This window comes from Penicillium macrosclerotiorum (assembly GCF_028827735.1).
Source record: "Penicillium macrosclerotiorum strain IBT 26536 chromosome Unknown utg000006l_segment0_segment0, whole genome shotgun sequence".
Lineage (NCBI taxonomy): Eukaryota > Fungi > Ascomycota > Eurotiomycetes > Eurotiales > Aspergillaceae > Penicillium > Penicillium macrosclerotiorum.
This window is the reverse complement of record NW_026643085.1, coordinates 950,025-966,031: the sequence shown is the minus strand read 5'-3', so window position 1 is coordinate 966,031 and position 16,007 is coordinate 950,025. Positions and strand designations below refer to the sequence as shown.

The 16,007-nt window shown below is 49.2% G+C and overlaps 5 protein-coding genes across 5 annotated transcripts; 3 read left to right on the top strand and 2 right to left on the bottom strand.

The window, feature by feature from the left end:
* Positions 1 to 409: 409 nt before the first annotated feature.
* N7462_005642 (nucleoporin) lies at positions 410 to 6,047 on the bottom strand (the record flags this gene model as incomplete). Its single annotated transcript, XM_057077360.1, has 4 exons — positions 410 to 1,774; positions 1,838 to 4,939; positions 4,996 to 5,923; positions 5,980 to 6,047. The coding sequence occupies 4 exons, from the start codon at positions 6,045 to 6,047 to the stop codon at positions 410 to 412; spliced, it is 5,463 nt and encodes a 1,820-aa protein (XP_056932940.1).
* A 378-nt stretch (positions 6,048 to 6,425) lies between these two features.
* Positions 6,426 to 8,699, top strand: N7462_005641 (bifunctional anthranilate synthase/indole-3-glycerol-phosphate synthase; the record flags this gene model as incomplete). The annotated part of the gene is made up of 1 exon (XM_057077359.1): positions 6,426 to 8,699. The coding sequence occupies one exon, from the start codon at positions 6,426 to 6,428 to the stop codon at positions 8,697 to 8,699; it is 2,274 nt and encodes a 757-aa protein (XP_056932939.1).
* A 525-nt stretch (positions 8,700 to 9,224) lies between these two features.
* Positions 9,225 to 10,362, top strand: N7462_005640 (BRCT domain protein; the record flags this gene model as incomplete). Its single annotated transcript, XM_057077358.1, has 4 exons — positions 9,225 to 9,396; positions 9,463 to 9,645; positions 9,842 to 9,945; positions 10,012 to 10,362. The coding sequence occupies 4 exons, from the start codon at positions 9,225 to 9,227 to the stop codon at positions 10,360 to 10,362; spliced, it is 810 nt and encodes a 269-aa protein (XP_056932938.1).
* Positions 10,363 to 10,985: 623 nt separating this feature from the next.
* N7462_005639 (snoRNA-binding rRNA-processing protein IMP4) lies at positions 10,986 to 11,915 on the bottom strand (the record flags this gene model as incomplete). The annotated part of the gene is made up of 2 exons (XM_057077357.1): positions 10,986 to 11,855; positions 11,910 to 11,915. The coding sequence occupies 2 exons, from the start codon at positions 11,913 to 11,915 to the stop codon at positions 10,986 to 10,988; spliced, it is 876 nt and encodes a 291-aa protein (XP_056932937.1).
* Positions 11,916 to 12,372: 457 nt separating this feature from the next.
* N7462_005638 (putative regulator of nonsense transcripts) lies at positions 12,373 to 15,689 on the top strand (the record flags this gene model as incomplete). Its single annotated transcript, XM_057077356.1, has 2 exons — positions 12,373 to 12,608; positions 12,668 to 15,689. 2 exons carry the CDS (start codon positions 12,373 to 12,375, stop codon positions 15,687 to 15,689), a joined length of 3,258 nt encoding a protein of 1,085 aa, XP_056932936.1.
* Between the last annotated feature and the right edge of the window lie 318 nt (positions 15,690 to 16,007).

The window sequence follows — 16,007 nt, the reverse complement described above, 5'->3', positions numbered from 1 at the left end:
AAGTAATGGTATTCATCTCAAGAATCCAAAATTTGCGATTGATGTGAAAACAATCAACAATTCGACTATGCAGTGTGAGATCTGAATGTCTGAAAACCGGGGTAAAAAAGCCCATGACGTATGCTTGGGGCTCCTCCGCTTTTTCAACTACAAAACACCACAGCCCCCCAAGGCCCCAAATGATGAACCGCACAAGCGACACGATTAAGAATGTGTCTAGATTGAATCTAGCTACAGTTGTATCGAGGGCGAATGCAAATGACCTCAATTGAACCCCATGCAAAAAAAGTCAAGAAAGATTTCTTGGATCTGCGACACCCCTTCTCCCAGCCCAAACCAACAAAAAGTAAAGCAAAGAATAGAAAGCCGAAGGCAAAAAGAGGCTATGAAATAAAAAGAGACATGAGCATCATGATTCCTCCTCTCCACCTAAACATGCCACGGCTGCTTTCAGCTCCGCAATAACCTTCTCCTCCAGTCGGGTCTCGGCACCCGATGCAGAGTCCGCTGGCTTCTGCCGCGACCATTCAACTTCCTTCTCGTTGGTTGCCACAATACGAGTGCGCAAGACAGCAGGGCGCCCAAGGAGATCTTCAATATCTTCCTTGACCTGGTTCTTATCCCACCGCAGCTCCTGGATCGAGTGGGAGTCCAGTCCAGCGCTGGGACCGGCCTCACGGAATCTATTCAGGATGAAGGAGATGAGAGACAGCGAATACGTCTCAGAAGCCATGCTCAGGCTGATCCATTGAGTGGACGGGACCGAGGATGCGGTTGCATGGGGAGTCGAGAAGGACTCGGCAGCACGGTTCAGTTGTCCTTCGAACTGGTTGAGGAAGGCGGCAACCTCGGGAGCGGCGCGTACGACATTGTAAAGCAGGTTCAGACATAAGGGAAGAATTCCAGTCGTCCAGATGGTATATAGCCGGGGAATGGGGTCGAATGGACCGAAGCCCTTGGGTTGGCGCAGGATATTGGTCAGACGGCATGTCGACAACTTCATTAAGACGGCCTCCACGGCGAGATGCTCCGCCAACAGGGGCAGGGTGGACATCTTGACCAGGATCGAGAGACTGAGTTCGCCATAGATCGGGTCACCGGCCACAGCCAGCTGATCAGCCCAGGAGAACAAAGTGGTGGCATGGCGTGCGATGTCGTTGTCCTCAACTTGGAAGGCAATGTGTTCATAGAACCGGTCCGCATTCTTCACCTGCAGACAGGTTTGGAAAATGGCAATAATGATAGCGAAATCCTTCGGTGTGCATTTTTCCGGCTGCTCATGCAGGTAGGTGGTGAGAGACTTGAAGCCTTGCGCGACAACTGTCTTGACAATCTCCACAACCACATTCACGTCAGATGAGATAGCGGTCTGTTTGTTGAGGGCTTCAGGATTGGTACGATTGAGCCCTGGCAAGTGGAATTGAAGAGCCAAGAACAAAATATTCAGCAAAGATCGATAATGCTCTGTATCGTCACTGATCAAAGCCTCTTCATACGTCCGGTGACGGGAACGCAGTGTTCTGTAAACAACATCGAGTAATCGAAAAGCCTCCGCCCCGTGGGCCTGAACCTCCACTAACCGTTGCAGAAGAGCCTGAGCAAAGTCTACTCGTACCTGTTGGATACGTTCAAAGATAGCTTCTGGGGGTACACTGCGGGTGTTTGCCTCGAGACAGTTCTGGGCCACCACAGCCATGGATTTTTGGATCTCACGGTCTGGCATGAAGTCTGCACAGTGCTCAATGGCAAAGAATTTCCAACTGTTGAGGAGAGACTATTTGTTCGCCAGAAATGTTAGTGTTGGAAACGAATCATAAGAAAACAGTAAGGAACGTACCACTTGCGCTTCAACAAGTGAGAGGTTGATGTTGGCACGCTCAAACTCCTGAAGAAATCCGTCCTTTCGAGATCCAGCCCACGCAAAGTCGTAAGATAGTGATTTTTGTCCCATGGTAAGATCGTAGTAGTAATCACGTCCTAGGGTGCGATTCTCCAGAGGAGTCCTCTTGAAATCAACCACTTTACAGCCAGAGTACCGCATTTCAAAATTCTTTTTCAAATTGGCATGCAAGGATGAGTTGTAGGCTGAGACCTCTACTGCATCCTTAGCGTACCATTGAACCAGAGGAATCAATGTCTTGACAAAACTCAAATCATTTGATTCCTTCGCCGAATGCAAATAGACAGCACAAATGTCGGCGACAACAGCGGCAATCCGTGTGGCAAAAATTTGATTCGTCACAGAAAGTGATGAGATTTGTAATTTTGAAACGTAGTTCACGATGCTGTTGAAGAATGACGAGTGATTTTTCAGATGGGGCGTGGCCCAAGGCCAGTTTTCTTGGGCCCGCGAGACAAACTCCAGAAGTGCTAAAGCCACTTGAGGTTCTTCGTTCTCAATAGTGGACAATCTATCGAGAGCCATTCGCAAAAACGGTACGCCTCTCATACCAGGGCTATCTGTCTTACTTAGTTTTTTCAAAGTCTGACGAGGAGAAGCACCAGTCAGAATAAAGACTGCCAGCCATTGTTGACGCTTGCTGACAAAGGTGGACAATAAGTCCCACACTGAAAGCAGGAGGGTCTTATCAGTAATCGGCTTGTCAAGCTGAGAGAGAACGTCGAGGAATAGACAGGATGATTCGGCACCCAGATGACCGACAAGAGATGGAGGTTCGTTATCTGGGTCTGCCGCAGCTGTGGTGATAAGGATCTCAAGCAATTTCACGACCGGCAGTCGATAGTTATCATGCAGTGCATAAAGTTTGACCAGCACTGGTGTCGCTTTGAACAGCTGCTCCTCCAGAAGGGATGCCGGCTGTTCTGCAAGGCGCGCCGCCTGGACCAGCTTGATGCAAAGGTCCAATGTAGATGTGACTTGTTTCTCAACCAAAGAAAGATAGCGGAGGTGGAGCGTCGGCGGCGTTTGGAGGCCGTCCGAAACTAGACGGAGAATTGGGTTGAAAGGCAAGTCAGCTGTAGACTTAGGCCGTAGCATATCCAGGAGATAGACTGCAGACTCAGAGAAGACTCCGGAGATCTTGGCTTCCAATTTCACGGTATCATTGACTCCGTAGGCGTAATACAAAATCCGATCAAACGAATTTGCCAGAATTCGATTGATTTGGAAGCGCTGCTCTGGGGAATTGAATCTCCAGTTTCCATTGCTGTTGAAGATCTCTGCCATCACCCGGGTAAAGTTCAAGAGAATGGTTCGCATGACATGGGAGGGAATGCCGGCACTCCAGTCAGAGGCAATGGTGGACTTGCCCGCAACACTGCCGGGGCTCTTTCGTAACACTGCGCGGGACGCAGCATCATCCACAGTTGCCTCGAAAAGCTTCACACAGCTCAGAAGAAATGGGTATTCTCCAGCTGGAATTTCCATTGCCGATGTGATTGCGGACATCACTCCACCTTTACCATCCGACCCAATGAAGCTGCTACGGCTCAGGAAAGGCCAGATTCGGCTTGGGATCACCTTGAGGACTTCCTGGATAAACAGCAAACAAGCCATGATCGGGTCCAATCCGTTCAGAGAGTCAGCTCGGGATCCAATGCTTTGTAGGTTGCGCTCGAAGATATCTAGAATAACCGAGATAATATCGCCTTGTCGAGAAAGTCCGTCGCTGGCCATTTCCAGAATCCTTTTGGCGCTTGCACCTGGTGAACTATGCGTGCGGACATCTTTGGCATTCGCAACAAGATCTGCCAGGAGCCCGATAATCTCAGTCCCAGTCTCGAAATCCCAGCCCGAGGAATGAGCGCCGCTTTCACTCCATTCTTCCAACCAACTTCCAAGGTAGCTCAAAAATGAGTACTGATGCTGCCACATGATGACCGCAGGTTTTGATTCAGAGATGACTTGGCCGACAGTTGCAGTTGGAATTTCTGACGAGCCGCTTATGATCAAAGCGCTGCTCGTCTCATGTTCCAGCAGGCGATTGCGAGAACTAGACTCAAACATTGGAAGAGCGCGAGTGAGAGACACAAGGTCGGCATTCTCATCCTCACGGATTGTCTCATATCCTTGAAACGACGTCGGAACAATCTGAGTGAAAGTGTCCATGTTTTCCATTTCCTCTAGAATATCAGGCAGCCCATCGTCGTTGATAAAATCACCGCTTACCAGAGCGCGGCAGAGTTTGAGGAAGGGGACTGTTTCGTAAGGGAAGCGAGATCGGGCGATGCGAAAGATTTTGGTCATCAAGGTATTATCGTTGGCGAAAACGGATTTAGGGTCATGAGCAGATCCTAAAGAGCTTGCTGGGGCCCATGACAAGCCATCAGAGGTGCCTGACAAGATAGCCAGTACCGACTCCAAGATCTCTGGCGAGTAATCCAAGTACATTGTAGCAGCTTGGATAATGTCAAGGAATGTTAAACGAATCCATTGGCTAGTTAACCCATCGTCAATTGCAGACATCAACCCGGATTTGGTGGATACAGTAATGATCTGCTCGAATGCCAATTCTCTAAGTCTTTCGGATGTTAACTCGTTGACAGCATTTTCCACGGTAAAATGTGGTGTTTGGGCAGCCTCGAGTAGCTTCTCGTATACAGAGGGTTCTGAGGACTGTGAAAAGCCAGTATTTTGGGTGTTCGACTTGAATGAATCGACCGCATTGCGAAACTGCTCCATTTCTCGGATTTCCTTGTCATTCACGGCTATCTCGCTCAGCGTATGTAAGATCAACCCCCATGAGAATGCAGCGGGCCTGACTGTATTTAGCCGAGAGCATGCACTCAGAAGAATCTCGTTGATTTGAGAAATTGTATCTTTGGCAAGGAAGTAGGGCGTTTTTCCAGATGAGGTCTTCTGTGAATGTTGCTGGTTTATGATGGAAGTGATAGCTCGAGGGAGGTTTAGAAAGGCCAAGGTGGTTAATAACACAAAGGACTGAAGAGGCAACAAGACCTCGATCGGTTGCTCACATGGCTAAATAGGGGTTAACTTTTAGTTCTGATTCTGGAGTAAGCGAAGCTGGAACATACCACTTGTAATATCTCCAAGAAGTCATACTCTGCCATGAGTTTGAGCCAAGACACAAAAAGTTCCCCTGTCGGTATTTCTTCGCATGCGCGAAGTTGGTGAAACATGATCTGTAGGATATGAATGATCTCTTCAACAAGAGTCGTCCTCCAGATATCTTCTGTTTCCCTATTGCTTTCCTCTGTTCCCAACCAGGAGCCGTTGGTCTCCAACTCCTCCAACCTCTCACGGATTGCCTTGATGCATTCTTCAATAAATGGATGCATTCCACCTCCAGTCGACTTCTCCGCGAGTAGTGTTGTTCCCATATCAATCAATTCGCTTTCGTGTTTGGTGGGCTGGATTGAATTGGTCAACGAGCCATGTGAAGACAGAACTAGGAGCTTGCGAAATGTCTTCAAAAGGTGGCTTCTCTCAGATAGATAGAGACTTCGTAGCCGCAACCGCCTGTTTGTTTCCGAGTCGAATGAGGAGACACCGCCATCGTTCGGAGTTTGTTTGAGAATGCTGTTTAAATTTGGGCCTGCCACGGAAACACGAAGATTATCAGTGCCTGTTGCACTTTGCAGGCTTGTAGCCTCCTCGCTGGAAAAAGTTGTTGTCAAGCGCGTTGCCGGACGGTTCTGCCATTCAAGAATCGTGATGCGCAGGGCCGTGATCTCGTCGATTTTGGCCTTTTCACTAAGCCATTGTGCGTCCGCCTTGATCTCGTTCAGATCAAAAGAGCTTTTAGAGTTTGTCTCGACATTTATTGCAGCTGTTTTCGAATCGAAGTCGCCCTTCAATGCTTTGGAAGGACCCGGGAAAGAGTGCAAGCTTCCAGACAGGAGCCGAGTGCTTTCGGGATGCGATAGGAAGGCAGCGACATGGTTTTCGTCATCGACGTGTGCGTTGGGGTTATTAGTATACAGGAATGCTCTTCTCCAAGACCTGCGGGCACATCAGTATTCCCTCCAAAGCAACAAATGAGGGTCGGGGAGGCGTACAAGAGTTGGATGTCCCCGGAAAAGCACTTGTCCAGGGACGGGAAATAAGCCTCCGGGACGGGAGCCATTTGGCAAGGCAATTAGAGCATCATAGGATTGAATAAGCGGTCAAAGGATTCCTCCTAGGGAGGTGATGGTCCAACCAAGCGATCGCTCTTATAGCTCCGGAAAGGTCCAAAAACAGAGCCTGCAGCTTCTTTCACCGCGTCTGGGTCAACAATCCGCACTGCCTATCTGGGTTTAGTGCCGGGCGGTGAGCGTCAGCAAAGTCGCCCGCTTTCCTTTTTGCCTTGTGTCACCGGAGACTTCCTGAGCGCTGGCTGCAGGTTGACTATATCTACCCCTGGTGAGTCGAGAAATTGGTTTTCGAATAGTGTCTTCTTCTACTCCCTCCTCTCTGACCGTACTTCTCCTCCAGATCCCCAACTCCGGCAATTCAAGCAGCCATGGCCGATCTTGTCGACCACTCCCCCCACCATCCCACCAAAGTTGCCCGCTTGGACACGGCCACCAATGTCATTCTGATTGACAACTACGATTCCTTTACCTGGAATGTCTACCAATACCTCGTCCTCGAAGGTGCAACAGTTACAGTTTACCGGAATGACGAGGTTACTGTGGAAGACCTAATTGCAAAGAACCCGACTCAACTAGTCATCAGCCCAGGTCCCGGCCACCCGGAGACCGATGCTGGAATAAGCAATGCTGCGATCAAACACTTCAGCGGCAAAATCCCGATCTTCGGTGTGTGCATGGGACAACAGTGCATGATCACTACTTTCGGTGGTAAAGTGGACGTTACTGGTGAGATCCTTCATGGCAAGACCTCGGTTTTGAAGCATGACTCAAAGGGTGTATATGCCGGGCTGCCGAGTGGGGTCTTGGTCACCCGGTACCACTCCCTCGCTGGAACACATTCGACTGTTCCGGATTGCATGGAAGTGACCTCGTGGGCCGACCTCGAGAATGGTAGTGGCAACAGCGTCATCATGGGTGTGAGACATAAAGAGCTCGCCGTGGAAGGTGTGCAATTCCACCCCGAGAGCATCCTAACTGAGTACGGTCGAACCATGTTCCGAAATTTCCTGAAGCTCACCTCGGGAACCTGGGAGGGAAACAAGACTAGCGCTACCTCCAAGGCTGCTGCCCCGGTCGTGGTCGACAAGAAAGTCTCCATCCTGGAGAAGATTTATGCCCATCGCAGGAACGCCGTCGCCGAGCAGAAGAAGATCCATGCTTTGCGCCCGGAGGCTCTTCAGGCAGCTTATGATTTGAACATTGCGCCGCCCCAGATTTCTTTCCCTGACCGCCTGAGACAGTCAGACTACCCCCTCTCTCTCATGGCAGAGATTAAAAGGGCATCACCCTCCAAGGGCATAATTTCGGCGGATGTGTGTGCTCCTGCTCAAGCTCGCGAGTATGCTAAGGCTGGTGCGAGTGTCATTTCTGTGCTCACCGAACCGGAATGGTTTAAGGGTACCATTGACGACCTTCGGGCAGTCCGCCAGAGCTTTGAAGGCCTCGCTAATCGACCAGCTATCCTCCGAAAGGAATTTGTATTTGACGAATATCAGATTCTGGAGGCACGTCTTGCTGGTGCCGATACTGTTCTTCTCATTGTGAAAATGCTTCCTATCGAGCTTCTTACAAGGCTATACAACTACTCTCGCAGCCTCGGCATGGAGCCTCTTGTCGAAGTCAATACTCCAGAGGAGATGAAGATTGCTGTGGATCTCGGTTCTGAGGTAATTGGTGTCAACAACCGTGATCTCACTAGCTTCGAGGTTGATCTGGGGACTACAAGTCGCCTAATGGACCAAGTACCGGAGACCACGATTGTCTGTGCCCTGAGTGGCATCACGGGCCCCAATGATGTGCAGGCTTACAAGAAAGATGGTGTGAAGGCTATCCTCGTGGGAGAAGCACTGATGCGGGCACCGGATACATCGGCATTTGTAGCGGAGCTCTTGGGAGGTTCCACTAATCGAACTTATTCAGCCACCACCCCCTTGGTGAAGATCTGTGGAACCCGCTCGGAGGACGCAGCAAAGGCTGCCATTGATGCTGGGGCTGATCTCATTGGCATGATAATGGTTCAAGGACGGTCACGATGCGTCCCGGATGATGTAGCTTTGCGCATCTCTAAAGTTGTCAAGTCAACCCCACGACCGGATACTAAGGCTATATCTCAGCAAACATCCAAAGCTACATCTACGGAATGGTTTGAGCATTCAACTAACATTCTCCGCCATCCTTCACGCGCGCTGCTTGTCGGTGTCTTTATGAACCAACCATTATCATACGTTCTTGCTCAGCAACAAAAGTTAGAACTCGATGTTGTGCAACTCCATGGGTCGGAGCCTCTGGAGTGGGCAAGCCTGATTCCTGTCCCTGTTATCCGAAAGTTTGCCCCTGGGGACATTGGTATCTCTCGAAGGGCATATCACACTCTTCCGTTGCTCGACTCTGGCGCTGGAGGATCAGGCCAGTTGCTCGAGGGAGCCGGGGTCCAGAAGGTCCTTGACAGCGATGAAGGCTTACGAGTCATTCTTGCTGGAGGGCTGAACCCTGAAAATGTCGTGGAGACCGTCAAGAAGCTTGGCGAGTCAGGGTCAAAGGTGGTTGGATTAGATGTCAGCTCTGGAGTGGAGACTAATGGCACTCAAGATCTAGACAAGATCCATGCCTTCGTCAAGGCTGCCAAAAGCGTTCGTGCATGATTGAATCGGGGATTTGGGTTTCAATTTTGAATTTAGGTAGACTTTCTTTTCGGTTAATGGGGTGACTTCTTTTCTCACTCGAACCATGTTTCGCATTATTTCATAGAAATGTGATATCTACCGGGCTTATTTGGTTCATCTCATTTTTTCATTCACCTACATTAGTTTTTCTTTTTTTTATTTCTTTATCCTCATTTGATTCACTGCTGATGTGAGTGATATCAGATTCAATACACAATCAACTCACTCGAAGCCTTGACATCCTTCATTACCTGACCCTTTGCCTGCCCCATTTACTGATTCATCGAAAATCCACTTGACGATCTGACTGGCCGTCATTTCAACCTTGCCGATTTCCTAACTTCCTCTCTCTCAGAGACAACATCCTTTTCAATCCCATCATTCTTCTCTCCCCACAAATTCTGGGAGAATATCTACCCTTCCTGCCAACATCCGCGACATACCCAATTGAACAATTCATCCTTCATCACCATCACTCATGAACTTCTACGAAGAGCCTCCAAAATGGGTAAAACATTCGACAAAATTCACGCTTGTTGCGTTGGCAACCTGGCATACAAGGATAGGATTCCCCAGTGGATCCGTGCTAACGGCGGCAAGTTTTCAGTGGAAGTTGATAACACCGTCACGCATCTTATTACAACGAGGAAAGCTTACAAAGATAAAGAAAAACTCGGTAAGGCTGAATCATTCATAATATGTTTGATAGAGTTTGCCCAGGGACCTAACATGCTGGGTACAGTGCAAGATGCCAAGAATGTGGGCACCATCAAGATCGTGTCTTACGACTGGCTATCCGAGTCATTGCTCTCCAAAAACCGTCGACCTAAGCCAGTGGGCCCCTACCTTCTTGAAAGTTTGATCAAGGGGAATAAAAAGGCCAAAGCGGACAATAATGGCTCTGGCGCCTCCAGGGCACAAATTCGTATGCATGTATCATCATATCCAGGTCTTTAGGGCACTAATATATATCCGGAACACAGAAGACCCATTTATCGAACGAAAGCCATCCAATGGTCTAAAAGGTGGGGAAGTGCAAAGAACAAGGATGTTGTCTTATTTTCATTTAGCCTTAGTTTGAGCAAGTATCAAATTGGTTCTACTTACTGATGTCCACACAGCAAAGAAAAAAATCCATCGAGATCCACAAACAGGGGAGGCCTGGGATGCAACCCTAATTCGATTGGGCCAGCTGCCACGTTCACGAGAGAAGTACCGTCTGGCAGTGAGTTTTAATGATTTTGCGTTAAGTTTTTAACTGCTTGAATGGGCTTTTAACAATAAATCATAGATCTTCGAATTCCCTACAACGCCTCCAACCTACTCCACCTTTGCGAAGTACAGCCGAGTGGGCACTTCTAGAGTCGAACAACTCGCCCCGCCGAAGAGTAATTCGACCGTGGCCATCAATTCATTCAAAGCATTCTTCACGTTACAGACAGGCAAGGAATGGGAGAATAAAGAAGATGGAAATTTGCCTGGCCCTAGACTGGATCCAGAAGGCCAGCCCTCGCCTGTTCCCCAAAACTGGTATTCCTTCGAATCCAGGACGAACATTTTTACGAATTACCTCATGAACTTTTCGCCTTCTTCGACTTCAAATGTTCCCATTGAGAGCCCCTCCAAGCTGCAGGACGTGTGACACACGAGGGCTCAATTAGGCCTATAAGTGCAAAAAGCCCTACTTCGCCTCAGGGTTTTTTTTACATAGCAGGTTTGACGGCATTTGCAAGAACAAAAATTCTGTGTCAACATGAACTCAAGGTGAAAATGTGGAGAACCCCATGAATTGAGACTAGATGCAGAACCTGGACCAGACTGAAATTAAATGGATTGGCGATATACTGATTTCAGCATGCATTTAATCTAGTATCCACGGGGGCATATTCATCACATGCAAGGAATTTTAACATACGTATTAGCTAGCAAATTTACTGGAAAAAGTTTGATGCTGGAGATATATGGACATATTCTAGATTATTTTATATTTCTATTGAACTCTGTAATCGGAGTTTCAAGTAAGGTATTCCGGAAACGTTGATGCAATGAAACTTTTTTTTTTCAAGGCTTGAGACAACCCCTTTCCCAAATAGGGTATCTGAATAAAAAGAAATGATGTACATAAATTGGCCATTATGCCTTTTTTAAAATAACCTCAAACACCAATGCGCCAAGGGACGAACCCATGTTCTGCCAAAATCAAGGTCTTTGTGCCGCACTTTTCACGCCGACAGTCGACACCATAATGCAAACTTTGTGGGGAATTCAAAGGTAGTCCTTTTTCCTGCTGGTTCTGGTATACTGTGTGAGAGCCCATTCAACGTCACCAGTAGAACCTTTTTCGAGAGTTCCTCCGCGAATCTCAAACAGACGCATTGTCATGCGCGGGCCGACCTCGGCAAGTTCCACACGCCGGTAATCTGTCTTCACGAAGACATGGTGTCGCACCTCGATGCTATCTTCTTTGTTGACGAAGCTCACAACACGAGTGCCAACCTTGCTGGGCTCACGCGGCGGGAAGAGATGCTTCAAGATTTGTACAACACGAAGGCCCAATTTGGTTGTGAAGCCCTCAAAGATGAGATGAGGATAACTCTCGGAAACCGTGCCACGATCCGAATTCGGGATGTCCGCTCGCAAAAGCACATTGTGGAGAGAGAAGCTGGCTGTCGGGCCGTGTGGAAGGTGTGAAATTGTAAGAGCGGTAGGAGTACCACGGTGCTCGTGCAGCAGAATCATGTCGGAAAGAGCAGCCGAGGTTGCGCTCGAAACCAGATCAGGAAGAACGAGATTACCACGGTTCAGACGAATAGAGGTTGGGAGGAGGAGGCGAATCTCTTTGGCAAAGGCACCGAGGCGAGCAGAGGGCGAACGAGACGTTGTGACCAGCGGGCGAGGATCGACGACGCCGGATGTCAAGGCATATTCGTCGTCAATATCAACCTCATTTGAATCTTTCGATTCGTCAAACTTAAAATCTTCTCGAAGAGACTTGTCATTTGCAATCGAAGGATCGAGAGGTTTTCCAGAGGCCAACGCAGCCTTCAACTGGGCTCGCTTCTCAGCAATGGAAGCATCGCGAAGTTGGAGGGCTCTCCGGTAGAGATAGTCGCGGCGCTCCCGGGCTTGACGACGCTATGAGTAGGTTAGTAAATTTTCTGGAAATGATTTGATGCCAATAGAACTTACCAGCATATTGATCTTGTCTAATGTTGCTTGATTGATCACCGAGTGAACGGAGGCGGGCAACTTTTTTTTCCAAACTCCGGGGCTGCGCTAGTGGCCCGACTTGGTTGCCGTAGTGGGATCCCACTGATAGAGAATCCGGATCGCAATGCGGAGAGGCTTTTTGTCCTTCCGCACTTTCCCACTCTCTTTTGTCGGGCTTTTGAGTCAAAGAGCTGGTCTGGATGTGAGTTCTTGTATATTCATATCTGTTGAATCCACTAATTCACACTGTAACATTCTAGAGCCCCCCTGTTCCTTTGCCCCTCAGGCACACAGACTCGGACTGTGCACTTGAGAAGCACACAGGACAACCGGATTGCCCTTACGCTCTTTTGATTTGAAACGAATGCTGTGCTTACAGTGATTTCATTTTTCGACGTCTACCCTTAAACTCTTTCCACCATATCAACAAACCAAAACCACTATGGAAAACTATCATCCGGTGTTGGGAGATGGCACCTCCGGGACAGCGGAGCTGGATGATCATAATGTGGGCGACATTGGTAGAGCACGACCTCGTCGGCATGATGATGAAGATGATGGCTCTGATATCTTAGAGGATGATGACTTGGAGAGCATAGTTGGCGGCCCAACTAATGGACATCAGAAGGGGCATGGAAGTGCAGAGGAGGAGAGAGAGCTTCCTGCTCACGCATGCGCGTAAGTGCTCGCATCTCAGAGAGCTGGTCTTTTCATATACTAAATGAGTGGTATTCCAGGTACTGTGGTATCCATAACCCTAGCAGCGTGGTGAAGTGTCTATCGTGCAACAAGTGGTTCTGCAGTGCTAGAGGCAATACGTCTTCTTCGCATATCGTCAACCACCTTGTTCGTGCTCGCCATAAGGAAGTCCAGTTACACCCTGCTTCCTCTCTCGGAGATACTACCCTCGAATGTTATAATTGCGGTACAAAGAATGTCTTCCTGCTTGGCTTTATCCCTGCGAAATCAGATACTGTGGTGGTTCTTCTTTGTCGACAACCATGCGCCGCAATGCCATCATCAAAGGATATGAATTGGGATACATCTCGCTGGCAGCCCCTCATTGAGGACCGATCTTTCCTGCCCTGGCTTGTGGCTGTGCCGTCCGATCAAGAACAGCTTCGCGCACGCCATCTTAGCCCGCAGTTGATCGCCAAGCTTGAGGAGATGTGGAAAGAGAACTCCCAGGCGACTCTGGAAGATTTGGAGAAGGCAACTGCGGTAGATGACGAACCTGCACCAGTCCTGCTGCGCTACGATGATGCGTATCAATACCAGAACATTTTTGGTCCTCTGGTAAAAATTGAAGCCGACTATGACCGAAAACTCAAGGAATCTCAATCCCAGGATGGGTTGATTGTCAGATGGGATTTGGGTCTGAACAACAAGCACCTTGCCAGTTTTGTCCTTCCCAAGTTGGAGCTTGGAGATGTCAAGCTAGCCGTGGGTGATGAGATGCGTTTGAAGTACACTGGCGAGCTGCGATCTAAGTGGGAAGGTGTCGGATATGTCATGAAAATCCCGAACAACCAGTCCGATGAGGTCACCATCGAATTACGTTCCAAGGGGGACCACAAGTCTGTACCCACCGAATGTACACACAATTTTACTGCGGATTACGTTTGGAAGTCTACCTCTTTCGATCGCATGCAACTGGCCATGAAAACATTCGCCGTCGATGAACAAAGTGTGTCAGGCTATATTTTCCACCGTCTCCTTGGACATGAAGTTGCCGCCGCTCCGATGAAGACCCAAATTCCCAAGAAATTCAGTGTTCCTGGACTGCCAGATCTCAATGGCAGTCAGATAAATGCTGTGAAAAGTGTTCTCCAGCGGCCACTAAGTTTGATTCAAGGTCCTCCTGGTACCGGAAAGACTGTGACTTCAGCTACCATTATCTATCACCTTGCGAAGCTCAACGGTGGCCAAGTATTGGTGTGTGCCCCATCCAACGTTGCGGTTGATCAGCTTTGTGAGCGCATCCACCGCACTGGTCTCAAGACAGCTCGAGTAACAGCAAAATCTCGCGAGGATGTTGAGTCCCCTGTCGGCTTCCTCTCCCTGCATGAGCAAGTTCGCATGAATGATAGCAGCATTGAACTGGTGAAACTCAATCAACTGAAGGCAGAGCTTGGCGAGCTATCCAGTCAAGATGAGAAGCGGTTGAAGCAGGTGACTCGTGCCGCCGAGCGTGAAATTCTCAACAATGCCGATGTGATCTGTTGTACTTGCGTTGGTGCTGGTGATCCTCGTTTGGCAAAGCTCAAGTTCCGCACGGTCTTGATTGATGAATCGACCCAATCTGCCGAACCTGAGTGCATGATTCCCTTGGTTCTCGGCTGTAAGCAGGTTGTCCTTGTTGGCGATCACCAGCAGCTTGGACCCGTCATTATGAACAAGAAGGCCGCTAAGGCTGGCTTGAACCAGTCCCTCTTTGAACGACTCGTCATCCTAGGATGCTCGCCTATCCGCCTCAATGTCCAGTACCGTATGCACCCCTGTCTTTCTGAGTTCCCTTCCAACATGTTCTATGAGGGATCTTTGCAGAACGGTATCACCATCCAGGACAGACTTCGTCGGGACGTGGATTTCCCTTGGCCTATGATGGATGACCCTATGATGTTCTGGTCGAATCTTGGCAATGAAGAGATCTCAGCCTCAGGAACATCGTATCTCAACCGCACTGAAGCCACCAATGTCGAGAAGATTGTTACGCGCTTCTTCAAGGCAGGCGTTCAACCCAGGGACATCGGTATCATCACTCCGTATGAAGGACAACGCAGCTACATCGTCAGCTCTATGCAGGCTACTGGTACATTCAAAAAGGAGCACTACAAGGAAATTGAAGTGGCATCCGTCGATGCGTTCCAGGGACGTGAGAAGGATTACATTATTCTTTCTTGCGTTCGTTCCAACGATCACCAAGGTATCGGCTTCTTGAGTGACCCGCGCCGTCTCAACGTTGCTCTAACTCGTGCGCGATTCGGTCTGGTCATTCTGGGTAACCCGAAGGTGCTATCCAAGCATCCTCTTTGGAACTGTCTCTTGCAGCACTTTAAAGAACGCCATTGCCTGGTGGAGGGTCCACTGTCCAATCTGCAAGAGTCTCTGATTCAGTTCAGCCGCCCGAAGCAGGCCTATCGCGGTCCCCAGCGCTTCCAGATGAACTTCAATGCATCATCTAATGCATCAAGTGGCACCATGAACGGACGAAATGGTCACCGAAATGAATATCAAGATACTGGGTCCGTGGTTGGCTATATTCCTGATGATGTTTCTTCGGTTCATTCCTCTGCTGTAGGCGGGGTTGGCCTCCCTTCCGGATATCCGCCGATGTTTCAAAATTTCGCAGACCAGTGGCCCTCTCTCTCTGGCGGTCGTCGGGCAAATGCTGGACGGGCAAAGGGCGCCCCCAGTGTTGCTGGAGAATCCGTTGCAGCCACCGAGTCAGATATTACTGGCAGTATTATCGATGGACAGAGTGTCAACCAGGGCGGGGTCAGCCTTGCTGGCTTGAATATCAACGACATGAGCAAGCAACCCAGTCTCAGCCAGTCTGACCGTCTGAAGCGGTACGTTGAATCCGGTGGACGGGAACCCTACCGCGCCGGAGTTCCCGACAACGGCAGTGTCTTTGGCGGCAGCTCCGCTAGCCTTCGTGTCACTCGTGGTGTCCCAGGTCACAACATTCATGACGACGATGATGCCCGCAGCGTTTCTACTGCCTTTGCTAGCCAGGTCGGTGGTAACTACGACTGAGTGAGCTATTCTAGTGCCATTTGATTCCTAGGCAACCTCCAACAGGTCTGCCTCATATTCTCCCGAGGAAGCAGAGTCTTGCCTGAAATGTCCAGGTTCTTTCCACTAAAGTCTTGCTCGTCCACTTATTCCATACCGACCAGGACGTGGATTTGGTAAAGCTTAAGACTGGCCCGCTATTCTTTTGTCTCGGGGAACGCGAAAGTTCCTACAAGGCAGGTATTCGAGATCGATATCAAGCATGTCTTCGGTTCGAAGCAGGGGGGCCCTCTTGGCCTTTTGAGGCCCCATGTGATATTCCTCATTCTGTGCAGTTGT